Source organism: Equus caballus, chromosome 11 (assembly GCF_041296265.1).
Source record: "Equus caballus isolate H_3958 breed thoroughbred chromosome 11, TB-T2T, whole genome shotgun sequence".
NCBI classification, from domain to species: Eukaryota; Metazoa; Chordata; class Mammalia; order Perissodactyla; family Equidae; genus Equus; species Equus caballus.
The window spans coordinates 20,149,051-20,172,992 of record NC_091694.1 but is presented as its reverse complement, the minus strand read 5'-3'; the positions used below and the strand labels follow the sequence as shown (position 1 = coordinate 20,172,992).

Here is a 23,942-nt window from a genome sequence, read left to right as displayed (position 1 = left end):
CACAACTAGAAGGACCCACAACGAAGAATATACAACTATGTACCAGGGGGCTTTGGGGAGAAAAAGGAAAAAAATGAAATCTTAAAAAAAAAAAAAAAAGATCTGTAGATCTTTATTTTGGCTGTACTCCAGACCTGAATTGGAATCTCTTGGATTGGAGAGGCATCTTTAATAAGCATCCCAAGAAATTCTGACCCACACAGAAGTTTGAGAAGGGACTGGAGAAGAAAAAGAACTGAGGCTGCATCAGAGCAGGTGGAAACAGATAGAAAAGATTTAGGGGCTGGCCCTGTGGTGTAGTGGTTGAGTTTGGTGCACTCTGTTCAGCGGCCCAGGTTCACAGGCTCAGAGCCCAGGGAAGGATCTAGAGCACTCATCGGCCATCCCGTGGCAGCGACCCACATACAAAAGTGAGGAAGACTGACAGAGATGTTAGCTCAGGGCTAATCTTCCTCAGCAACAACAACAACAACAACAAAGATTTAAAAGACATTAGGCTAGGGCCAGCCCGGTGGCACAGCAGTTAAGTTCGCATGTTCTGCTTCTCAGTGGCCCAGGGTTCGCCAGTTTGGATCCCGGGTGCGGACATGGCACCACGTGGCAAGCCATGCTGTGGTAGGCATCCCACATATAAAGTAGAGGAAGATGGGCACGATGTTAGCTCAGGGCCAGGCTTCCTTAGCAAAAAGAGGAGGACTGGCAGTAGTTAGCTCAGGGCTAATCTTCCTCAAAAAAAAAAAAAAAAAAAGACATTAGGCTAAATTAGGCTAAGACTAATTTCATTTGGAAAGCTTTAGTTTGTGAGAAGAGTCCAAGACAATTATAAGATTTCACGGTTTGGTTTCTAGTTTCCAAGAGAAACAGCAAAAGAGGCAGAAGCATATAAGGAGCCTGGGAGAAGACTGTGGAAGTGGAAATGGAAATGGACAGAGCAGTGTGGTGTAGTGAGCAGGGAGAGCACGGGTTGAGCATTGGGAGACCTTCCTCTGCACCACCAACCCTGTGACTTTGCAGCTCTAGAACTGTCCTCTCATCTTTGAGAGGCCAGAGTAGGGATCTCTGAGGTCCCTTCCAACTCCAAAATGTCACATTCTTAACGAAAGCAGAAAATAGTATAATTGAATGTATAAATGTAAGTACACAATTAGGGTGATAAACCATTGGAATAGGGTCCGGAGGGCTGCAGGGAAAACTGATCCTTGGAGAGCATCAAGAAGAGAATTGATGAAACCCTGATAGTTCCCACGTCTCGCCCAAGACCAATCCTATAGATTCTTCAATGTTCAGATAAACTGTAAGATGGTTTCTCTTTCTCTTGAACTTGGAAGGCACCTAAAGAACCTTGGAGGGGGCTGGCCCCGTGGCCGAGTGGTTAAGTTCGCGTGCTCCGCTGCAGGCGGCCCAGTGTTTCATTGGTTCGAATCCTGGGTGTGGACATGGCACTGCTCATCAAACAACGCGGAGGCAGCGTCCCACATGCCACAACTAGAAGGACCCACAATAAAGAATGTGCAACTGTGTACTGGGGGGCTTTGGGGAGAAAAAGGAAAACAAAAACCATCGAAAAACACTCTTCCAGTGAGTGAGGAGAAATAATCCAGTTTGAGAGCCAACTAAATTTGGGTTCAAACCTAGATTTGAATTCCATCTATGCTACTGATCAAGCTCAACCTCAGAGAGGTAATTTATCCTCTCTGAATCTCAATTTTCTCATGCTAAATGGGAGGAAAATACTCAACATGCAGAGTGGTGAGAATTAAATAGGCTGTCGACTTACATACATCTTGCCTGGCACAGAGCAGGTGCTCAGTGTGGTGACAGGGTAAACAGTTATGGACTCAGGAGGACTGCCTGAGTCTGAGTCTCAGCTCCACCATTTACCAGCTGTGAACTTTGGGCAAATCACTTAATCTCTCTAGGCCACAGTTTCTTCAATTGTAGGATGCAGATAATAGTACCTATCTCCTAGCATTGTTATGAGGATTAAATGAGATGATATACATAAATAGATTAACTCGGCCTGGCACAGGGTAAGCAGCTGCCATTACCATCATCGTCCACCTCCCTCACTGCTTATTCTAGTCAGTAATATCTATGACATGATCAGACTGTAAATGTTGGGGGCAAGTACCCTTCTTTGATTGATCTTCGTCTCTCCTTCCTTAGGTCTAACAGTGCTCAAGGTGGGAACCAATAAATGTCCTATTTTGTTCCCTGACTCTTCCAAGGCGAAAAAAAGTAAATTTCAAACTGCGTACCCCTCCTAGCGCCAGAAAAATGAACTACAACCAAGGGGGCAGAGGAGCAGCTGAGTGAAAAGACTGCGCATAAAAGCCTTTCTTGCTCCTCCATCCGCACGCGGGAGACAGGACTCCTTTGCTCTTGTCTACTGCTAGAGCTGCTAATAAAGTTTGACTTGAATAAGTGAGAGGCCTGGCCCTGCTTTCCCCTCAAGGGCTTCTTCCGCCCGTAACACAGATTCTGAGCGCCACGCAAGAGGCGGGGCGAGGCCTAAAGGGCAGGACCGGAAGTGAGGTCACCTCTCCCGAGGTGAAAGGTTAGCGGAAGTGCCGTTCTTTCCTTTCTCCTGTAGGTCCTGGTGGTTGCTGTCGGTGAGTAGAGGCTTGTCCCGGGTCTTCCAATCCACTGCCATCCGTGGCCTGAGGGTCGAGTTGTGCGGCGGCGCCGGGTGCTTTCCGTTCCTCGGTCTCTGGCGGCTTCGTAGCGGATCCTGTTCTGCCAGCAGAGCCCGCGGGCGGCCTGGGCCAAGAGGGCAGTGAGGGCAGCCTGAAGTTCCGGGCCCACAGCCTCCGCTTGCGGGTTTCTGAGCCGTCCTTTCTCCTTCCTCTCTGCAGAAATGGGCAAGTTCATGAAACCCGGGAAGGTGGTGCTGGTCCTGGCCGGACGCTACTCCGGACGCAAAGCGGTCATCGTGAAGGTACCAGCCTTGGGAGCCTCTGCGCTGTCGCCTCCCGGCGCTTTCGGAGGGCGGGCAGGCTTGCAATTCAGGACATAGATTAGGGGCCTGGCCCACTGAGCGTTGCGGGTGGTGGGGGCGGGGTGGTGAGCGCGTGAGAGCTTTGGTGAGAGGAGGAAGCAAAATAAAACAAATGTAAGTTGAATTGGGCAGCTGACATATCGCGTCCTCTACCGAAGAGGCTTTAAGTCATGACAGTGGCCACCGTTGCTTGAACGCTTGCTTGGTGCCTGGCGCTGCCTTCCAGCTGTTGCCAGGTCCGATCCTCGCAGTGCCCATGGGGACTTGCTTTACTGAGAAGGTTTGGAGGTGTTAGTAATTCACCTGAGGTCTAACAGGTAGTGAGTGCTGCAGCTGGGACTCTGCAGAGAGACGTCGTTTAGTCAGAGCGGTCACTCTGCATAGCCCTTCACTGTTGGCCCTCTGCCTGCCTCTCGTAGTCTCCTGTGAGGTCTGTGAGCTCTGGCTGCATATGCCCCTGCTTTTGGCTGTTGTGGGGTCACCGGGGCACCCTTGGTTCCCCTTTCTCCACCTGAGTCTGGTTTCTGGAGTTAGGCGGCCAGTTTGGGCCTCTGTCCCTTAGTGGCAGCGCAATCGTGGAGGAAATTAAGAGATGTAAAGTCCTAAGAACCGGTGCTTGGCACATAGCAAGCACTCCGTAAATGTTAACTCTTGTTTCTTTTAAATCTCTTACTTCCCTGGAATCTTTCCAGATTCTTCCTGGAGGGAGTGAATACCACCCTTACTCCTGCTACTCTGTGGGCATCTAGCGTAGTACTTAGAATGTCTGCTTCGTGTGATTTTTATAACAGTGGGTCTTGGAGACCCAGGCGTGGGGCTGTTCTATACATGCCCTGCATCTGGCAGATTTTAATAGGCCTTCAGTTAAGAACTAATGTGATTCTTGCTCATTCAGAACATTGATGATGGCACCTCAGACCGCCCCTACAGCCATGCTCTAGTGGCTGGAATTGACCGCTATCCCCGCAAAGTGACAGCTGCCATGGGCAAGAAGAAAATCGCCAAGAGGTCAAAGATCAAATCTTTTGTGAAAGTTTATAACTACAATCACCTCATGCCCACAAGGTGAGCCTTCCAAGCATGGGACTGAAGGCGACTTTTTTTTTTCCTCCTTTCTGCCCTGCTGAATAGGGAGACAACCTTGTAGCCACTCCAGCGTGGGGAATAGACATCGTTTTCAACTTGTCACTTATAAAATGGCTGTGGTTTCCAGTGTTGCCTCTTTAATCTGTGTTGAAACTGTTCACGTTCCTGTCATTTTCTGTAGTGACTTCCCTGACTTGGCCAGGCAGGATTGAAAAATCTCTTTCAAGCTTGCTCTTGATCTCTCTCCTCGCCTGAAAATTCTTTGTGTTGATTAAAGATTGTTGCATTTGTGTCCAGCCACAGTAAACGTAGCCATAAGATCTGACCTGCCCTCGTCCACTGTTCCACCGTCGAGGATAGTCATTACAGGCTTTCACAAATGTTTGGTAAATAAGTGAAAGCAGGTCTCCCCCTGTTAATTCCGCTCAACTGCTGGGCCCTTTAGTTCCTGGCCTTTCACAGTAGTGTGTAGCATATACACTATCTTGGTACAGAGTTATAAGGAAATACAAGATTAGAGAGAGACTGACCAATAATTGCCCAAACCCAGCAGCATGCGCCTTGAAAGTTTGCTACTCAGGGTGCATGTTTACCTTAATTTGCTGTTTCTCAGTTGCTGGAAAGCAGTGAGGCTGAGCCAGCTAGCCACTCAGCTTTTGCGTTGTCCTAATGACACTGACCCTGCATAGGCAGAATTTGAACAACACTAAATAAAATGGCTCCAAATGGAAAGGTAGCCAGCCGCCATGATCATAGTAAAGATCTAATAAAGTGATGGTTCTTAGTTAGAAAAAATAAAGTAGTTATGGAGAATTGAGAGTGAAATGTGAAGTTTTTCAGTGGTTTGAAACTATGTAAATAAGTCTGTTAAAATTGTAAATTTCCAGAGAATGTCATCAGGACTTTGGCACAGCTTTTGATGTTTGCTCCTATGGAGTTAGACCCTAACACCCCAATGTCACAGGAGTACTTGGGGGGGAAGGTGAAGGCCCTGGCAGGCAGCCTGTGGCTGCTCCTACCTCCCTGCCCTTGTCCCCAGGTACTCTGTGGATATCCCCTTGGACAAAACTGTTGTCAACAAAGATGTCTTCAGAGACCCTGCTCTTAAACGCAAGGCCCGACGAGAAGCCAAGGTCAAGTTCGAGGAGAGGTAAGTAGGCTTGGGTAGTGGATGCTGGGGTATGCTTTCACTGTTCTCTCTGAAGGGAGTTTTGTCTTGTTCTCTCTTCATTGGCGTCCTTTTTTCTCCCTCTCCCCTCTAGATACAAGACCGGCAAGAACAAATGGTTCTTCCAGAAGCTGCGGTTTTAGATCTGGTTTGTCTCAGTCATTAAAAATACAAAAAATCCTTGTCTGTGTGCTGCATGCATTATTGACTGGGGCAGAGCATTCATATGAGAGACACCGGGTAGAGGATGAGCGGCTGTGGGGAAATAAAAAGGCTTGACTGCCTTTGTGAGGCTACTTCTGTTCCCCTACCCCATCAGTTGCCCCTTGATAGGTAAAGTGTGATACTGAACTGTTTCCCCAGAATGGCTGCTCTTGACAGCTTTAGGTGTAGCATTGTTTAGCATCCTTGGCTTCGACCCATTACATACATAGAGAACCCTCCACCCCATTGTGAAAACCAAAGGCTCCTCTCAGTGAAGACCAGCTACTTTGGATTCAAAGTCATTAACCTGAAGTGGTTTGTTTAACCACTGAGTGCCAGCATCCCACCCTGCGACTGAGATTTAGCAGGTCAGAAAACTTGTCAGGTGATATGGTGCTACTCGGATGAGGACCACGCTGGAGAACTGCTCTAGATAATAAAGATGGTGCTGACGATGAAGTCCTGAGCCCCAGAGCAGCCATTGCTAGTGGGACCAGGGAGAGGTCCCCAAACAGTCTGGCTAGCAAAGGTTGGCAAGAAAGGATGTGATTGGAGGGGCTTGGGCATTGGGTTGTGTCACCACTGTGTGTTGCAGGAGAGGCATTTGGACCTCCTATCTGTGATTTTACCTTTAGATACTTAATTGTGACCCTGTTTTACTGACAAAATGTGCTCTCCTGCTGAGCTGCTTCTAGGTCACTAGATGGAACCAGGATTCAAACAGGCTTATTTTTTCAAGGCTTGCACTTGGCACACTTCCATCTGGGATGGTGGGGAGGTGTTGAGAAAGGGACTTGCTAAGTTATTCTTAGCAGAAAAATCCTGGACTGGGTGAAAATATTGGAAATGTGTTGTGTACTTTCACATGTGCACGCTTCACCCTTAGAACACTGGGCATCTCTTTTGAGATGGACTCCTGTTAAGTACCTTGCCTACTCAGTCACAAATGGAACTGAATTTAAACCTTCCTCTGAAGATTGAGCAAGTTCCACTCTGCCTCAGGGCCCAAGTTCAAATAACAGTTCCAGCCCGGTTTGGATACATGCTTTACTTAGCAATGTGACCTTGGGCAAATTCCTACACCAAAGTGCCTCAGGAGTTTAGAATCTAATTTGTAAAATGGGGGAAATAGAAACAACTTTGTGAGATTGTCTTGAAGATGGAGTTAATTTGTGTAAAGTAGAACCAGTATTGGGCACGTAGCATAGCTCTCAATAAATTGTAGTTAGTTACTGCAGCCTTGTGAACTTGGAGGGGCTTTATCTGTCCTGGTTGCATTTCCTCATTCAATTATTTTTATTTTTTTTTCCTTTTTCTCCCCAAAGCCCCCCAGTACATAGTTGTATATTCTTCGTTGTGGGTCCTTCTAGTTGTGGCATGTGGGACGCTGCCTCAGCGTGGTTTGATGAGCAGTGTCATGTCCGCGCCCCGGATTCGAACCAATGAAACACTGGGCCGCCTGCAGCAGAGCGCGGGAACTTAACCACTCGGCCACGGGGCCAGCCCCTCATTCAATTATTAAGTCGGCGTGTGCCCAGCATCATTCTAGGCTCTGGGGGATATATTAACAAAGCAAGCAAATGCTAGCAATAGGCTTGTGCTGGGATCCAGTGGTTGGTTGGGACCAGTGTTTAGTTTGCAGTTGCTTGTGGAGTAGCTTCCCCTGAGACCTTGTAGCTGGGTGTAGTCCTAGAACTTCAAAGATCAGGGAGACTCCTCCCAGGGGTGGGGAAACCTGCTGGGGGCATGTGGTCACGTGGTCACGTGGTCACGGAAGGGCAGGGATTTCCCTGAAATGAAAGTGAAGGCAAAGAGCCTGCAGGCAAACCTTCAGAAACATATTTCAGGCCCGGCTAGGGGAGACCAAAGCTGCTCAGAAGGCACAAGCAAGAGTTGAGTTGCCGTAGACTCCCACTTTTGCCCTGCTCTGAAGCCTCACCTATTGCCGACGGGACCACAGACCCATGGTAAGTGAGGAAGGGTCGGTGGGGAGAGGCAGAGGAGCACTCCTTGCCTGGGAGTCTGCAGGTGTCTCAGGGCCTGGTGGCCAAGCCTGTGCCGGCCCAACTCAGACCTGCTGAAGGTCTGGAGAGAGACACGGCTGAGACTACCTCTCCCCAGTGGAGTGTGGCCCCTAACCCATCGCCTCAAAAGCAATTCTATAACCTGCACCTCAGGAGCTGGTGAATTCTGGTGTGAATGTGCATTTTTCTGGAGAGAGAATCCATAGTTTTCATTAGATACTCAAAGGGTTTGGTGACCCAAAAAGCTTAAGAAGTGCTCTAATGACAATTCTAAAAGTTTAAGAATTGCTAACACGTGTGCTTTATCTCCTGCGATATTCCCAAACAAATTCTCCCCCTCCTTATATTTCCATCTCAACTGAACGTTGGCCCCCTTCAGGGTCAGAGGAAGAAGTGCTCCTCTAAGAGCTAACCTTCCCCCTGTCTGCCGTCATCCGTTCCTGATGTGTGAACGCCCCTACTCATGCTAGACCAAGCCCAGGGACGACTGTCCCCCATTCAGCCTGTTTACCATTGATCCCCACTGCCTCGCACTGTGCCTGGCATGCAGTAGGCACTCAATAAACAACTGTTGAATGAAGGAATCTCATCCCCTCTCGATTTCTCAGTTGGAAATTTTTCATTTGCCCCTCAAATGCAGTAAGAAAGACCACGGGCTCTAGAGCCAACCTGCCTGGTTCCAAATCCTGGTTCCTCCAATTGTGTGGCCCTGGGCAACTTATGAGCCTCTAAAGATTAACGTCAGAGCTCCATTCCCTTATCTGTAAGATGGGGATGATGATAACGCTGCCTCAGAAGGATACTTAAACCTGCAAGAATTAAACTACATAATCCATAAATGAATACAGTAAAAATTTAGCTCACTGCTTGGCACATACTAAGCACACAGTAATATTTGTTCCTGATATTATTACCAACCTTTTCAGAACCCCAGTTCTCCAGGGTTATCTTGATTCACTGCCCACCTCACTCCTACTTCTCTGTTGAAACTGCTCCCCTACAGGGCCTTTACACATTAGGAAGAAAGGAAGGAAGGAAGGAAGGAAGGTGGGTTCAGGAAGCTATTTTTTCAAAGCACACTAAATTCATTATTGAGAGACAACCTCTATTAATAACATTTTGGCAGCTATCTTCCCAGTTTTTTAATGCATTAATAAATATCCTTAGGAATTAAAACTTTTTAAATCAACAGAATAGGGATCATACTTTATATACACTTTTATAATGTGCCTTTTTGGCTTATGAGCACATCTCCATGTCGTTAAATGTTCTTCAATAATGTCCTTTAATTGCTACCTAATATTTTCTATGTATTTAGCTGTTCTCTTGTTGGACATGTAGATTTCTTGTCTCTGTTGTAAACAAAGCCACAATAATAATCTTTGTATATCAACTTCTGACCATTTCCTTATGATAAGGAGGACTTTGTTGCTCAGTCTCAGTGGTAATTCTCATTCCTTATCTTAGTGGGCCTGTTAGCAGCATTTGGCACAGCTGCTGGGTCCCCCTCCTTGAAATGCGTTCACACTCCTTCTCTCCTCCAGGTTCACTAGCCACTCTGCATTCTCCTTGGCTGCTGCTTCCATGTTCCCTGACCTCTTAGTGTTGGATGTCCCAGAAATCAGCCCTTGGACCTCTCTCTCTCTCCATACCCACTCCCTTATTGATCTCATTTAGTTTTGTGACTTTTTTGTGATTCCTTTTAGTTTTATGACTTTATCTCTTCTGCATGGATAATTCCCAAATTTATCTTCCAGGCCCGGACCTCGTCCCTGAATGTTAGATCGGTAGAGGCAACTACCACTCTGTCTCTAACTGGGATGTCAGATAGGGACTTCATACCTAACATGTTCAAAATAAATGCCTAATTTCTTGCCCCAAATCTCTTCCACCCACAGTCTTCCCCATCTCAGCGAATGGCTCCTTTCCCCTCCATTTACTCAGGCCAAAAAGCTTAGAGTCATCTCAGACTCCTCTCTGTCTTCCATACTCTATTTCTGATCCATCAGCAACTTCAATCAATCTAGATTTGACTGCTCCTCACCACCTCCTCTGCTACTACCTGGTCCAAGCCACCAACATTGATCACCTGGACACTGTCAAAGCCTCCTAAGTGGTCTCCTGCTTGTGCCCTTTCCCCACATCAGTCTATTCACACAACAACCAAGTAATCCTGTTAACATTTAAGCCTGCGTATGGCTTTCCACCTCACGTCCTCTCAAAGGCCCTGCATGATCAGACCCAGTTTCCTCTGCGACTTCACCTCCAGTCACTCTCCCCTCACTCCCTCTGCTCCAACCACATTGGCCTCCTTGCTTTTTCTCAAATACACCTGACAAACTCCTACCACAGGGCATTTGCGCTTGCTATTCCCTCTGCATAGAACTTTCCCCTACATGTACACGTGGCTTGCTCCTTCTTCTCCTTCAAGTATATGATCAAATATCATCTCAGCGAGGCCCACTCTGATCACCACATTTAAAACTGTATTCCAAAATTCTCTGTTCTCCCTTTCCCACTTTGTTTTTATCCATAACACTTATCACTAACATACTGTAGATTTTACTTACTCTGTTTATTGTCTGGCTCATCCCCTAGAAGGTAAACTCCACAAGGAAATTTTGTCTGTTTTGTCCATTGCTGTGTCCCCAGAGCCCGGCACATGATAGATGCTCAGTTGCTAATTGTTGATTGAGTGAATGAGTAAGCGAGAGCAGTGAGCCAGTGGACTTCTTGTAGCCCTCTTTTTCTTGCAGCTCCATTTCATCCTTCCCCCTCCTCTGTGTCTCCGACACTACCCAGTCCTAGCCCTGGCCCTGCTTACCCCTGGCCATGCCTCCTTTTTCTCCTCTGCATTCCTTTGTCTCTCCTGAGCCTTACTAGGTATCTTCAAAGATTAGATTTTTAAGGCTCTGTCCCTCAAGGAGCTCTTCCATCCTCTTGGCTTTGACCATGACCACGTGCTGCTCTAACCCAGAGTTCTGTCCACCAAGTCCTGTCCCTGACCCTTTGTGTCTTCAGTGGCCTTGGGTTTCACTTACCTTGGCCCATTAGTTAACTTTGACAAACCTCGGGTTCCTCATCTATAAAATGGAGATTATTAAAATAGAAAATATTTAACATAGCACTTATTAGGAGCCAGGCACCACTGTTCCAAACAAAATTACACATAGGTGGAAATCACTATTATGCCCATTTTACAGATGAGGAAACCAAGGCACAGAGAGTTAAATAACTTGCCCATTGTCTTGCAGTAGCAAGAGGAGCTGCATGTAAGCCTTGGAGGTTTGGCCCCAGAGTTTGTGCTTTTTTTATTTTGCAGGGGAAGATTTGCCCTAAGCTAACATCTGTTGCCAATCGTCCTCCTTTTTTTTTTCCCCTCTCCTTTTTCCCCCCCAAGCCCCCAGTACATAGTTGTGTATAGTTGTAAGTTCTTTTGGTTCTTCTATGTGAGCCGCTGCCACAACATAGCTACTGACAGATGAATGGTGAGGTTCTGCACCCCTGGGAAAAAACCTGGGCTACCAAAGTGGAGCACACCAACTTTAACAGCTAGGTCAGCAGGGCTGGCTCCAGAGTTTGTGCTCTTAACCAGTATGTTCAACTGCCTCCCAGTGCTCCTCTGATGAGCACAGATAGCATGAAATTTTATCTTATGGTTGGGTTCTGAACTTGGCAAGTAAGGCAGAAGAATGTATGTAGTCAAAATTAACCTTAAATCATTAACTCACCCCTAAAGTGTCCGGAATCTACAGTCTCTCAATGAGTTCAATGTAGAAGGAATCACAATTTTTTTCACTTGAGTACCAGATAGCCATTGGCTTGCCTTTAGAGACATGTTAAAACGTTATGTAAATAAATAGCGTGTATAGTTGAATTCCTGTAAGTGACTACAATCAGCCTGTGTTGTCCTTAAGAGGATCCTATAAGAGAGAAGTTTCAGTTGGGAGTTGGAGACAGGAGGGAGTTTTGTGATACTGAAATGAGATGGAGTCCAACTGTGCCTGGCACTTCACAGGCCCTCAGTGACCACTGGCTCTCTCCCCTTGCCTGATGGGTCAATGGCATTATACCAGACCCTGGAACACCCAGATCTCCAGCCTTGGCATCATCTCTCCACTTTGTTCCCCTTGTCTCCTTAACACAAACATCCACAGAGTCTGGGGCTTTTCCTCACGACCTGTGCTCATGCGCACATGCCAGCAGCCAGAGGCCCAGGTCAGCTCCTGTCACATTGGTGGGAACTAGAACCTTGGAGTCTGGGATTGTTTTCCTCATGCCACCATTCCCACTGCTCCAGTTCATCCTGCCATCATTGCCAGATTGACCTCTTTATTTATTTATTTTTTCTGGTGAGGAAGATTAGCCCTGAGCTAACATCTGTTGCCAATCTTCCTCTTTTTGCTTGAGGATGATTGTCACTGAGCTAACATCTGTGCCAGTCTTCCGCTTTTATATGTGGGACACCACCACAGCATGGCTTGATGAGTGGTGTGTGGGTCTGTGCCTGGGATCCAAACCTGTGAACCCCAGGGCTGCCCAAGTGGAGCATGCAAACTTAACCACTATGCCACCCGGCCGGCCCCAAGATTTTAAACCCACATCCATCATTTCACTCCCCCTTTCATAAATCTTCACTAGTTCCCCGTTTCCTACTGACGTCAAATCCAAACTCCCCTGCTTGAATGGTTCTTTGAAAAACTCTCTTTGTGAAACTATTATTTATTTGTATTAAGCTGTTTATTAAATAGCATTGCCAATGACTAGATTTTCAAACAGTTATGTATAATTAGATCAAGACTTAAAGCAGAAGTAAAAAGAGGACGGACAGGACTGAATCCAGCCCGAAAATATATTTCATTTTTAATATATTTTTTAAATTGAGTCATCTTTTTCAAAGAAAAATCCAGATTTCTGATTTCCCTTAAAAATGGGAAGATATAGGATACTGGAACCACATTCTCATGTAGAAACTTGGTTAGGGCTGAGAAGAGGTTGCCACTTTAGTGGGGACATGCTCTCTCCAGTTTATCAGAGTCCCCATCATTCTGCACTGGCTCCCTTGACTCACTGACATCATCGAACAGGCCCTTAGGGGTACTGAGTTTGCAACTCCTTGTTTACAGAAATACAAGAACGAGGTAGCTTTCTCACTACTCAGAAACCAGCATTATTTGGTCAAGCCCTGGTTTTCCTCTGTTTAAAATAGAGCAAACTCACACTGAATTTCTTCAATGCCCTCTGTAATATGCTCCCATTCTGTCATTCATTCACTTCACTCCTTCATTCAACACACATTTACTGAATGCCTGTTTTGTGCCAGGGACTCTGCTGAACCCTGGGGATACAGAGCTAACCAGGACAGAGTCCCTTCTTCCCAAGTGAGTCACACTTCTCTGAGCTGACCTTATTTATCAGGCTTCCCAGCCACGGGGTTAACTCCGCCAGCTAACGTCTGCTGCATCCCACAAAGGTGCATTTATTCGTATCCCTGGTGTCATTCTCTGCCCCTGTTTTCAGCTCTCTCTCTCTGGATCTGCTCCAGATCACACTCAGCCTGAAAGGCTGCTTGGCGCAGTCAAGGGACAAGCTGGGAGATGTGGGGTAAATTATTCCCTTACTCTGGGCTTGATTTCTTCTCTATAAAGCCCAGATTACCAGGCTACAGTCAGACTGTCTAGGGCTGAATGACTTCGGGCAAGTCACTTAATGTCTCTGAGCTTCCTCATATGAAAAATAAGAATAAGAGGGGGGGCCTGGCCCTATGGCCAAGTGGTTAAGTTTGTGCACTCCACTTTGGCAGTCCAGGATCTCACTGGTTCGGATCCTGGGAATGGAACTGGCACCGCTCATCGGGCCATGCTGAGGTGGTGTCCCACATAGCACAACCAGAAGGACCTGCAACTAGAGTATACAACTATGTACTGGGGGTTTGGGGGAGAAGAAGAAGAAAACAAAAAGAAGATCGGCAACAGATGTTGGCTCATGTGCCAATCTCTAAAAAAAAAAAAAAAAAGAATAAGAGGGTACGTATCTCCTAGAGCTGTTGCAAGAACTGAGTGATATAATTCATCTAAAGGGCTTAGCACAGTGCCTGACAAACAGTAAGTGATTACTAATGTAATGGTGACATTTTGCAACTCCAAGCTACTATTCCTACTGGAGGCCTCCCTGGTTATTTTAACCCCTGTGGGACTGTCCCTCCAAACTCTAATGTCCTCCACAATCAGTCATGTGAGTTATGCTCTGTCTTGGGTAGTTTTGTGCAGGCCTGAGGACTGGACCCTTGCCTGCCACTTGTCAGTGCCTAGCACTTCGTAGCAGGAGCTCAATCAGTGTTTGTTAAACTCTAGGTCTCCGGTAATGAACCAGCCATGGCTGCTGCAAAGGCTCCTGCCCTTTCAAGAGTGACGGAGATGAGGGCAGCCATCTGAGTAGAGTGGGCCAGGACCAGCCGAGGGAAAAGGAAAGAGACTGGGTTGTTCTTGGGCTGAACATCAACTCTGCTCCTGGAGAGTCCAGAATAGAGACCCCCTTCCCCTGGGCTCGTTCATTCTCTGGAAAGGCAAGTGGGTATCTAGTTGTTCCCCTCTGCTTTAATAGGCTCTCCGTGCCCTTCAGGAGGAGCAGGCCAGACTAAAGATGAGGCTGCAGGAGCTGAAGCGGGTCAGACAGGAGCACAGGGACTTCCCGCAAATCAAGGTAAGCTGGGAGAGGGGATGTGGCCTGGTAGAAAGGCGAGGAATTCTTAGTTTCCCTCCTGTCTCTGCCACTTCCTTGTTGTGTGGCTTTGAGTATGTTATTTGAACTCTTTGAACCTGTTTTCTCATCTGTAAAGTGGAGCTGCCTACCTCGCAGGCTTGGCTAAGGACAAACCAAGATCTTGTATGTCAAGTGCCAGTACAGACTTGACCTGTGTTCATCCACTCATTTATCCAGTTCTTCTTTCCATAAATGTATTCATCCCTGGCACTCGGTATCAATCATATGGAACTGGAGACACTTTCCTCCTGGGAGGGAGCGGAGGACTCTCCCACCCTCAAAGGCTGCATCAACCTCCCCACCCACCTCCAGGTCCCACTCCCAGTGCCGGAGATCCCCCTGGTGTTCCGAGGACACACTCAGCAGGGCAGGAAAGTGCCCAAGACTTTGGTTTCCAACCTGCGGATCTGCTACCCTCTGCCTGGAGGCTCTGCTCTGGTCACCTTTGATGACCCCAAGGGTGAGCTCTTGGGGAAGCCTTGGGAGGGAGGCTGCGAGGCTTCCCAGTACTGACCTGCTGCCCATACGCAGTGGCCCAGCAGTTGGTACGACAAAAGGAGCATAAGGTCCACATGGAAGAGTGCCGGCTGCCAGTGCAGGTCCAGCCCTTGGAGCTGCCCATGGTGACCACTATCCAGGTGACAGAATGGCGGGGTCCCAGGACATGCAGGGGCACCATGCATCTGGGTGTGGGAGAGTGGGGCTGTGCCTGGGACCACTCCTTCCTGTCTCCTTCTAGGTGTCCAGCCAGATGAGTGACAGGAAAGTGCTGGTCAGCGGGTTTCCTACCAGTCTCAAGCTGAGTGAGGAGGAGCTGCTAGACAAGCTGGAAATCTTCTTTGGCAAGACCAGGAACGGGGGTGGTGACGTGGAGACTCGGGAACTGCTGCAAGGGGGTGTCGTGCTGGGCTTCACTAGGGACGGAGGTAAGGGCCTTGCCAGGGAGATGAGAGCAGATGCATCAGGCCCCGGGAGAGGAGAGCCCTTGATGCTAAAGGTATACCCCTCCCTGTCCCCACAGTGGCCCAGCGCCTGTGCCAGATTGGCCAGTTCACAGTGCCACTGGGTCGGCAACAGTTCCCTCTGAGAGTCTCTCCCTACGTGAGTGGGGAGATCCAGAAGGCTGAGGTAAGTGGGAAGGTGGAGAATGGAGGCTGGGCCAGGTAACCTGCCTACCTGCCAGACACTTGCCCAAGGAAGGACTGGAGCCCCCAAACCCCACTGACCTATGTGCTGCCAGCCTCTCCAAGCCTCCTGCCCCCTCCCTTGCTCCAAAAGGCACTGCCTGCCCCAACCTTTGCCCCTAGCCTGACTCTCATCAGCCTTTGCCCATCTCCCGGCTCCTTTTCTAGATCAGGTCCCAGCCAGTGCCCCAGTCGGTGCTGGTGCTCAACATTCCTGATGTCCTGGATGGCCCGGAGCTGCATGATATCCTGGAGATTCACTTCCAGAAGCCCACCCGCGGGGGTGGAGAGGTAGAGGCCCTGACAGTTGTGCCCCAGGGACAGCGGGGCCTGGCGGTCTTCACTGCTGAGTCGGGCTAGGAGCCTACCCTTCTCAACACCCCCACCCCTCTGCCAAGGTTCTCAAACTGGGCTGGGGTTGGGTGCACGTGTACGAGAGAGACTGTGCTGGTCAACAGCGGGCAGGGATAATGAATTGTGAAACGCTGCCCAGGAACAGTAAAAGTGCCTGCTTGGCATGATCTTCTTCCTCATTTCAGTCCGTGAAAGCAAACTTGATTTGGGCACGGAAGGCTTGGGGGAGAGAAGAAACCTTACCCTTCCACTATCAGCACTGTCCTTCCATGAGCTCACTTTCCCCTCCACTCTCAGAGGCAACATCCAGGACCCAGGGTTTGGCTTTTTATTGACACAAACACAAAGGCAGCTTCGGTAATGGGGTGGGGTACACAAAAGCAGAAATCGCATTTCACTTGGGTAGGCCTCATGAAGATGAGCCCCTCCCGCACCTCCCACTGACAATGGCAATAACCCTCCCTAATTCTAGCTCAGAGAGCAGAGGGAGTTACACCCCTACCCTAGGAAGTCCCCACTTTGGTTCCAGTGGCCCAGGTCCTACTCTACCCCGTTGACTCCCCTGCTCCATCTCCCCACCCATGTAAACAAAGTTCAGGGCCGAGTTTGAAAAGCTGCCTCCCTGCTCTGAGAAGGCAGTGGGCCTCCCCTGACTACATGGGGAATGTGCTTTGATTTTTACTTTGGTCCCAGAACAAGAAACAGACAGCATTGCCTCTCAGAGCTCTAGCTGGTAAATGCCACACTTATCTGCAAGGCTGAGAAAGCTTCCCAGCCTCTTTCTCCTCAGCCACCATAGAGAAATGACAGCCCCAGGGACAGGACATAGCACAGACCCCGGGAGGCTAGGGCTGGCCCCCCACCCACTGGCACACACAAAGATTTTTGGCAGTGTTGTGGGACTGGGGGGGGAGCAAAATCCCAGCTCCACCAGAACAAGGAAGGCACTGGGGAGTACAGGGGTGGAGAAGGAGGTCCGAGACAGAGACTCCCCCCCACACATATACAAGCACAGGTTTTCCATTGCTAAGGCACTGAGAACAAATTCAGAGAACTCAGTGAAGGGTAGGGGGGCTTCGTGTCCCTCCCACAGGGCCGTGACCTAGCAGAGAAGGTCTGATTCCTGCCCTTGTTCTAAGAGGCAACCTTGGCTAGGAGTGGCAGAAAACCTGGAGGTGGAAGAAGCCCAGTTGTGCTTAAGAATCTAGGGATGGAGGACGAGGCCAAGCAATGAGGCAACAGAGTTCAGAGGTGGGCGCTGGTTAGCCCAGGTTGAAGGGACACTAGGGCGAGACACGGACATGCTGGACTCACACAAATTGGCCCCACATCCTGAGCTGACATTTCAATTCTTTGGGGAGGTGGTGGGGCAAGGGCAGGAGGAGAGATGAGGCAGAGGCGGAAGCACACAGAATAGGACGGGAAGGGATTGGCTGACCTTGGCACAAAAGCAGCACAGCAGGCCCGGGGAAAGGGTGGGGGCAGGAAGCAGCCAGCCTCACTCTGACCCTCCCTCTCCCCTTGGCAGGGCCCAGACATCCAAGTGGTCACTTCCCAACCTCTTCAGAGGGCAGGTGGAAGGGAGGGGGCAGCCCTGACTAAAGAGAAAGAACAGGGCAGGGGAGAGGTCATCACCACGGAGACCTCGTGGGGAGAGAGGGCAGAGCATTATGACAGAGGATGAAATGCGAGAGACTGGGGGCCAACAGAACGTGGCTTCCCAGCTTCTCTCTTCCTGGGTCTGAGGTCTCCCAGCCCCCACCCTAGTTCTCCTTCTCTGGTCCAGGCACCAGGATGACTTTGCCCACATTCTTCTTCTCCTGTATCTGCCTCATGGCATCCGCCACCTGGAGAGGAAGACAAGACCCTGCTCCCAGTGCCATCCGGCCCCTCCAAAGAGCCAGGCTAAAGGAGTGAGCCCTCCTCTTCCCATGAATCCTACCTCTGAGACCCCAGGCTTCAGGGGTTCTGCCCAGGCCCTCCCTGCAGAGCCATCACACTCACCTTCTCGAAGGGCCACACGGAGTCAATGTGGGGTTTGATGCGGCCCTCGTTGTAGAGAGCCAGGAGGCGGGCCACCACACCCTTGACCAGCTCCACCTCACCCTCCAGGTAGCCCAGGTGGAAGCCGCACACAGCTCGGTTGGCCGGCAGCAGCTGCAGAGCTGTCACGCTGAACTGATTCCACCACGTGCGTGCCAGGGCCATCAGGTTCCGCTTGGGGCCCGTCAGCAAGTTGGCCATTCCTGAGGGACGAGGAGTCACGGCCTGTGAATCCAGGTGCCAGGCACATCCCCATGTGTCTGGATCTGCGCCTGTCTGTCCCTTGTGGGCCCGTTACCATTATCCACACAAGCACCAGGGAGTGCCAGGATAATCCACCCAGTGTGGGCCACCAGGCCCCGATGGACTCCAGCTGACTAAGAAATTGCTCTAATCTTTATTTATTTGTTCACTTTTTGAGTGAAATTGTTTTTTAAATGAAAATGCAGCTTGCCCAAGAAGCCCAGGAGGGTAGGACAGAGGAAGGCAAACTGGTTGATTTTGCATCAGGAATTATCCCCAAACAGGAGCATAGAAAGGGCACAGAATTTACTACGACTCGCATGAAAATTTGTGAGAGAATGCCAGTAGCTGCGCCCAGGAAACAGCCATCTGAATGCAATAGCCAGGACCATCCTAACCCCGCTGCTCCCTCCAGAATACCTGAGTCCCTGCTCCCTCTTCATTCCAAAGCTCTGGGCCCCTATAGCCCACCCCTCAGACCCACGCTGCTTCGCCCCACTCGCCCCTCCATCCCCGGCCCAGTGACTCACCATAGGTGACCATTTTGCCCATGGGTTTGAGGAGGTTGTAGCCCTTGGCAGTATCTGATCCACCCAGAGGATCCATGACAATGTCCACTCCTGTCACAGAGTAGGGGGACCAGAAACAGCATTTGAATCCACAGATCTGGAGACCCCTTCCCTGTCCCGTGCCATCCTACCCCTTCCCATACCCTGACTGCACCTTTGGGGGAGATCTTCTTGATCTCATCCGCGTAGTCAGTAGTGTGGTAGTCGATGGGGTGTGTGACCCCATTCGCCTTCAGCACCTCGTGCTTGCTGGCCGAGGCTGTTCCAAACACTGTCACATTCTCCACTGTGCGGCACAGCTGCACGGCAGCCATACCCACACCCCCTGCAGCAAGACATTTTCATAAAGAGTGCATATGGAGTCACCCAGCCACTACTCTCCATTCTTGCCTCTCAAGGACCCAGACCATCACTTTCATTTTGTTTGGGCTCATTTTGAGGCTTTCTCCCCTCATCCCATGTCCAACGTCCATGATTAAGAATTGGAGGGAGGGTGGCTGGCAAGGAGGGGGTGCTGGGCGAGGCCACGTTGCTGTAGATAGCACACCAGACTGGACCTGGTGCCTGAATGTTACCAAGGCAACAACACTGCAGAGGCCTCTGGGTGCCATAGGCCCCGGCAGCCTGGTGTTGCCATGACAACAGTCCAGACAGGCTGCAAGGAGAGGGCTGGAAGGAAATCTGGGTGGGGTAAGGAGGGGGGATAAAGGGAGAGGGCTTGTCACCTGCAGCCATGTGTACTAAGACGCTGTGGCCAGGCCGTAGGTTGCCAAAGTCAAAGAGGACCATGTAGGCTGTGATGTAATTGACCAACAAGGCAGCGGCTTCCTCAAAGGTCATGGCCTCAGGCATCAGGAAGGTCTGGGCAGAGGACACAGTCACCTCCTCCTGCCACATGCCTGACCGGATCAACACCATCACCCGGTCCCCTACCTTGAAGAATGGAAGAAGAGCATCATTCAGTCACTCATTCATTCACCCAATGGCGATTTAGAACTTTCCACTACATACAAGGCCCTCTTCCTAGCAATGAAGTAGCAGTAGAGAGCAGCAGCAGCAGTCATTGTAATAATAATATTAATATCATCAAAAACAATAACCACTTACCTTTACTGAGTGCTAGGCCCTAATATAAGTGCTTTATACAAAGTGCTCTGTTAATCTTTACATCAGCTCTTTTTTTTTTTTTGAGGAAGATTAGCCCTGAGTTAACATCCATGCCCATCTTCCTCTCCATGCCCATCTTCCTCTACTTTATACGTGGGACGCCTACCACAGCATGGCTTTTGCCAAGCGGTGCCATGTCCACACCTGGGATCTGAACCGGAGAACCGCAGGCCGCCGAGAAGCGGGATGTGCGAACTTAACCACTGCGCCACCGGGCCGGCCCCTGCATCAGCTCTTTGAGGTAGATACTATCCTTATCTCCATTTTACAGCTCTTACACTTCACTGTTGTGTAAAATCTCTGAATGCAAGAAGCTTACAGTTAGGGCAGCGTGAAGTACTGTGGAAGAGATCAAACTGCTTTGGTTAAAAAATGGGCTCCAGGGGGCCGGCCCCATGGCTGAGTGGTTAAGTTCACGCGCTCCACTTTGGCAGCCCAGTTCGAATCCTGGGCACAGACATGGCACCGCTCATCAAGCCATGCTGAGGCGGCATCCCACATGCCACAACTAGAAGGACCTACAACTAAAAATACACAACTATGTACTGGGGGGCTTTGGGGAGAAAAAGGAAAAATAAAATCTTTAAAAAAGAATTAAAAAAAAAAAGGCTCCACTGTTTACTGATAGTGTGAGCTTGGGCAAATAAAAATTATTTAACCTTTTTGAGCCCCAGTTTGCCTATGTAAAATAGAGCAGTTATGAGGATTAAGTAGCAAAAAAATCATTCAGTGATTTTTTAGCCCAATGTCTGGCACATAGTAAGCACTTAGTAGTGTTAGCTAATAATAATTACAATAATGACAACACCAATAGCAAGGAGAGGTCACCAATCCAATAACTGAAGGAAGAAGACAGGATGTGATGAGGGCCATACCAAAATGAAGAGGAAGGTCTCTGAGCATTTGGGGCTGGGTGCTGTCACCTCAGGAGAAGCATTTGAGCCAGCTCTGGGGGCCCAGAAAACACCTTAACCCAGAGATGGGGGAGAGGTGATGAACAAGGAGAGCCACACAGTCCCACACACGAGGAAAAGGCAATTCCCCCCCAGACTCAGCCACCTGCACGAGAGCGTCCTTGCAGGAGGGAAAGTGGGCAAAGAAAACAGAACCTTTCCCTCCAGCTTAGCAACTGGGGTCAACGGAAGGACACGGGAAAGGGGGCAGGCTCAGGAGAAAGGAAGGTCTCTCCTAGCTCTCTGAAGAGCATGGAGAGGGAGGTGTGGGTGCTGTTCCAGGACAATCCTGGTCTGTCTTGGTCCCTGCCAGGAATGATGGGAATTCTGTATGTTACCCAGACTTGGGAATCCATGGGGAAGGGGGATGGGACTCCAACACACTTCCTTTTTCATGTTCTCAAGCCCCCGCACTCCACTGATAAGGAGCACTGAGGGCAGGCTGGGATCTTCCCCTACAAGCACTGGCCCGAGGTGAGGTCTGGGGAACGGAAGCATTTCACCCCAGGACTCAGTACCAGCAGACTTGGAAATAACCCAGCAGAGCTGGGAAAAGTACAGTGGTCAGTCCAGGTTGTGGCCAGTTCCAGGTCTGGCCCAGAACAAGGCTCGCTTATCCGGGCTAATGCTCACCCCTCAGCCCACCAGAGGGCATGGTCATGGTCCCCCCGCAGCCCAGATATCAGGAGGGAGGGAGGGCTCTCCCCACAGAATCCAGCCTCTTACATCAGATTCTTGCTCTGGACAGGATATCCTGTATTTACCAAGCGGAAAGTGAGGGGAGGGGAGGTTAGGTGGGTGGCCTTCAGCAGTAATGTGAACTACAACTCCTCCACCAAAAAAAGAAAAAAAAAAATTCCTCTTAGCACCTTCTCAAGAGTGGGATTATTTAGAAGCCAGTGGAAAGGGTGGGGTCAGAGCTGGATCCAGGGAGAAGCCCTTTAAGGAGGACATGTTTTCACGTACAATAAATCCAAGAATTCCAGCTCTGGGATCTGAGACTGGCAGGACCAGCAAGAGGAAGGCTGCGTCTAAGGGGACTCTTGCAGGGGCTTGATTTGAAAAGAAACCCCTAAACAAACGAGGTGGGAAGCCCTCACCCCAGGTCGCTCAAAAAGTTGGTCACTTGGAACTCTCTGGTGTCCGGGGTTGTGCCCAAGATTAACGATAAACGAAAAGGAGAAAGAGACCGGCAGAGCTGGGCTAACCTGCTCCCGGTGCCACACCCCCTACCCCAGTCCAAATGGGCAGCGCCAGGGGTTCTGAAAGTCCTCTGCGAAGAGGGCAGAGGTACGTTCCGCCCAAACGTTCCCAAAGGCAGCCCTGGGTCGTGGCCCGCTGGCTGAGTCACTGGAGGAGGAGATATTGCAGTCACGGGAGACAGAGAGCCCAAGACAAAGATCCAAGGACCCAATCTCGCTCTCTTCCACCCCAAGATCAGACGGTAGTGTAAGGCCGGTGGGGTGGGTGAGGGGCGGGTGGCAGGCTCTCTCTCCTCCATGATGGGTGTGCCTCGTCTCCTCGGTCCTGCTCTGAGAGCGGCGCCTCACACCCCCACAGACCACGGGGCTGCATGTGACTAGGGCTCTGGCTTGGCCATGCGCCCCCGCCCAACCCCGACTACATAGCTCCAGCTCCCTCGGGGAAAGAGGCACTAATCGTCACTCAGGGTCACAGACCACAATTACCCGGGGAGTGATTGGTGGGCAGGGGTACAGGTGTGGTTTTACCGGGGTAGGGCTGGGGGGGGGGGGGGGCGCCGCATTGTGCGCATGCGCGCGGGCGCCTTATTGTTTTCCCCCCCACCGCCGCTTCTGGGCGGCGGCCACAATTAAAAATGGTCGGGGAGGGGGAGATAACTCTATCTTCACCCTCCCACCACCACCTTTAAATATAAATCCAGTTCCCCAGAAGCCTCAGACCACAGGCTCTTCTCCCACGCCTTCCATGCCCGTCTAGCCGGGCTCGTGCCAATTTCGCCCGCCCTGCCACACCCCCCTGCGCCCGCCCACTCGTGCCCCACTGCCCCGCGGCCTGAGCAGCCTCTCCCCGTCTGGTCCTGCGCTGGCCCGCTCACTCACCTTGCGGTCGGTGACTCCCTCGCCCACGGCGATCACGACGCCCGCGCCCTCCATGCCCGGAGTGACGGGCAGCGGCGGCAGCCGGTCGTATAGCCCCTGCCGGGCCATCAGGTCGGCGAAGTTGAGCCCGCAGGCCCGGACGCGCAGCGTCAGCTGGTCAGGCCCGGGGGCCGGGGGCGCAGCCGGTCGGCTCTGCAGCTTCACCTTGTCGTAGCCGCCGAAGCCGGTGAGCACCAGGCAGCGCAGCGGCGGCGGCGACGCGGCCGCGGCCCCCTCGGAGACCGCGGGCGGCTGGGCATCGCTGGCTGGTTCAGCGTTCGAAGGCTGCGAAGAGGCGTCTTCTCCGGCTCCTGCCTCGGCCGCTGCCACCACGGTGGCCGCTTCGGCTACCTCTCTCTCGGCTGACATGGCTGGGACTCCCGACGTGCGCGCACAGCTGGACCGAGGGTGCGCAGCTGGGGAAGGCGGGGCGCGCGTCAGGCCGAGCGGCGGCGGCGGACTCCCAGCGGGCGGGGCGGGGCGCCGGGCCGGAGGCGGGGCCTCGCGCGGGGACTTAAAGGGCCAGGGCCCCGTGCGGGTGCCGCGGGAGCGCGAAAAGTGGAGACCCGAAAGTCTCGGGACGGACCTACGCGAGGGCATTCTTTGCGTCACGCAGACCGCGATTTAATTTACTTATTTATTCATAGTAAGCCTTATGCTAGTTAAAAAAATATGTTAAGGGACGGTCTGAAGGAAGATCCCAAAACCTGAGCTTACATCAGATTTGGGGAGTCGGCCACCTGTGGGCCGAAACCCTACCAGGTTGTTCCTCAGGCTCTGACTCTACCCATATGTGACCCCTTCCGTGATGGTCTTGCAGTGGCAAACTTGGAGCAGGGAGATCGAGTCTTTAAAACTTAACATCTGACTCTGTTAAAGCTCCGTACCTCAATTATCCCGTCTGTAAAGTGGTGATGATGTTGCTTGCTCTCGTTATCTTTACAGGGTAAAGATAAAATTAAATCAAGTATCCTCGACTTAAAGAAGCCCTTTTAAAAGGTAAAAGATAGGGGCCGGGGGCCACCGCGCGGCCGAGTGGTTAAGTTCGCGCGCTCTGCTTCGGCGAC

General features: G+C 50.7%; 3 protein-coding genes across 7 annotated transcripts; 2 read left to right on the top strand and 1 right to left on the bottom strand.

Annotated features, from left to right (window-relative positions):
• The first annotated feature begins 2,488 nt into the window (after nucleotides 1-2,488).
• Nucleotides 2,489-5,432, top strand: RPL27 (ribosomal protein L27). Its single transcript, XM_001492475.6, has 5 exons — nucleotides 2,489-2,612; nucleotides 2,856-2,938; nucleotides 3,894-4,063; nucleotides 5,124-5,234; nucleotides 5,347-5,432. Exons 2-5 carry the CDS (start codon nucleotides 2,858-2,860, stop codon nucleotides 5,393-5,395), a joined length of 411 nt encoding a protein of 136 aa, XP_001492525.1. The 5' UTR covers nucleotides 2,489-2,612; nucleotides 2,856-2,857; the 3' UTR covers nucleotides 5,396-5,432.
• A 1,349-nt stretch (nucleotides 5,433-6,781) lies between these two features.
• On the top strand, nucleotides 6,782-15,959 carry IFI35 (interferon induced protein 35). 5 transcript variants are annotated; one of them, XM_001492387.7, is made up of 7 exons: nucleotides 6,782-7,423; nucleotides 14,084-14,182; nucleotides 14,555-14,702; nucleotides 14,774-14,880; nucleotides 14,982-15,168; nucleotides 15,264-15,370; nucleotides 15,595-15,959. In XM_001492387.7, exons 1-7 carry the CDS (start codon nucleotides 7,421-7,423, stop codon nucleotides 15,784-15,786), a joined length of 843 nt encoding a protein of 280 aa, XP_001492437.3. In that variant the 5' UTR covers nucleotides 6,782-7,420; the 3' UTR covers nucleotides 15,787-15,959. The 5 variants fall into 5 exon arrangements, with proteins under 5 accessions (XP_001492437.3, XP_014595482.2, XP_005597421.2 ...); XM_014739996.3 differs by having other exon boundaries at nucleotides 7,227-7,423; nucleotides 14,102-14,182; XM_005597364.4 differs by having other exon boundaries at nucleotides 7,227-7,423; nucleotides 15,600-15,959.
• A 135-nt stretch (nucleotides 15,960-16,094) lies between these two features.
• VAT1 (vesicle amine transport 1) lies at nucleotides 16,095-23,826 on the bottom strand. Its single transcript, XM_001496194.6, has 6 exons — nucleotides 22,837-23,826; nucleotides 19,361-19,568; nucleotides 18,790-18,960; nucleotides 18,597-18,686; nucleotides 17,785-18,026; nucleotides 16,095-17,627 (listed from the first exon to the last, which is right to left on the bottom strand). Exons 1-6 carry the CDS (start codon nucleotides 23,473-23,475, stop codon nucleotides 17,544-17,546), a joined length of 1,434 nt encoding a protein of 477 aa, XP_001496244.4. The 5' UTR covers nucleotides 23,476-23,826; the 3' UTR covers nucleotides 16,095-17,543.
• Nucleotides 23,827-23,942: the final 116 nt, after the last annotated feature.

Bases quoted from the DNA above. Each gene is read 5' to 3' on its own strand.
- IFI35 (XM_001492387.7), top strand. The intron at 14,183-14,554 runs GTAAGCTGGGAG...ACCCACCTCCAG, and splicing joins GGGACTTCCCGCAAATCAAG to GTCCCACTCCCAGTGCCGGA. The intron at 15,169-15,263 runs GTAAGGGCCTTG...CTGTCCCCACAG, and splicing joins GGGCTTCACTAGGGACGGAG to TGGCCCAGCGCCTGTGCCAG.
- VAT1 (XM_001496194.6), bottom strand. From the start codon at position 23,475: ATGCCCTCGCGTAGGTCCGTCCCGAGACTTTCGGGTCTCCACTTTTCG. The intron at 19,569-22,836 runs GTGAGTGAGCGG...CCATTCTTCAAG, and splicing joins AGGGAGTCACCGACCGCAAG to GTAGGGGACCGGGTGATGGT. The intron at 18,961-19,360 runs GTGACAAGCCCT...GTCTTGCTGCAG, and splicing joins CTTAGTACACATGGCTGCAG to GGGGTGTGGGTATGGCTGCC.
- RPL27 (XM_001492475.6), top strand. From the start codon at position 2,858: ATGGGCAAGTTCATGAAACCCGGGAAGGTGGTGCTGGTCCTGGCCGGA. The intron at 2,939-3,893 runs GTACCAGCCTTG...TTGCTCATTCAG, and splicing joins GCAAAGCGGTCATCGTGAAG to AACATTGATGATGGCACCTC. The intron at 4,064-5,123 runs GTGAGCCTTCCA...CCTTGTCCCCAG, and splicing joins AATCACCTCATGCCCACAAG to GTACTCTGTGGATATCCCCT.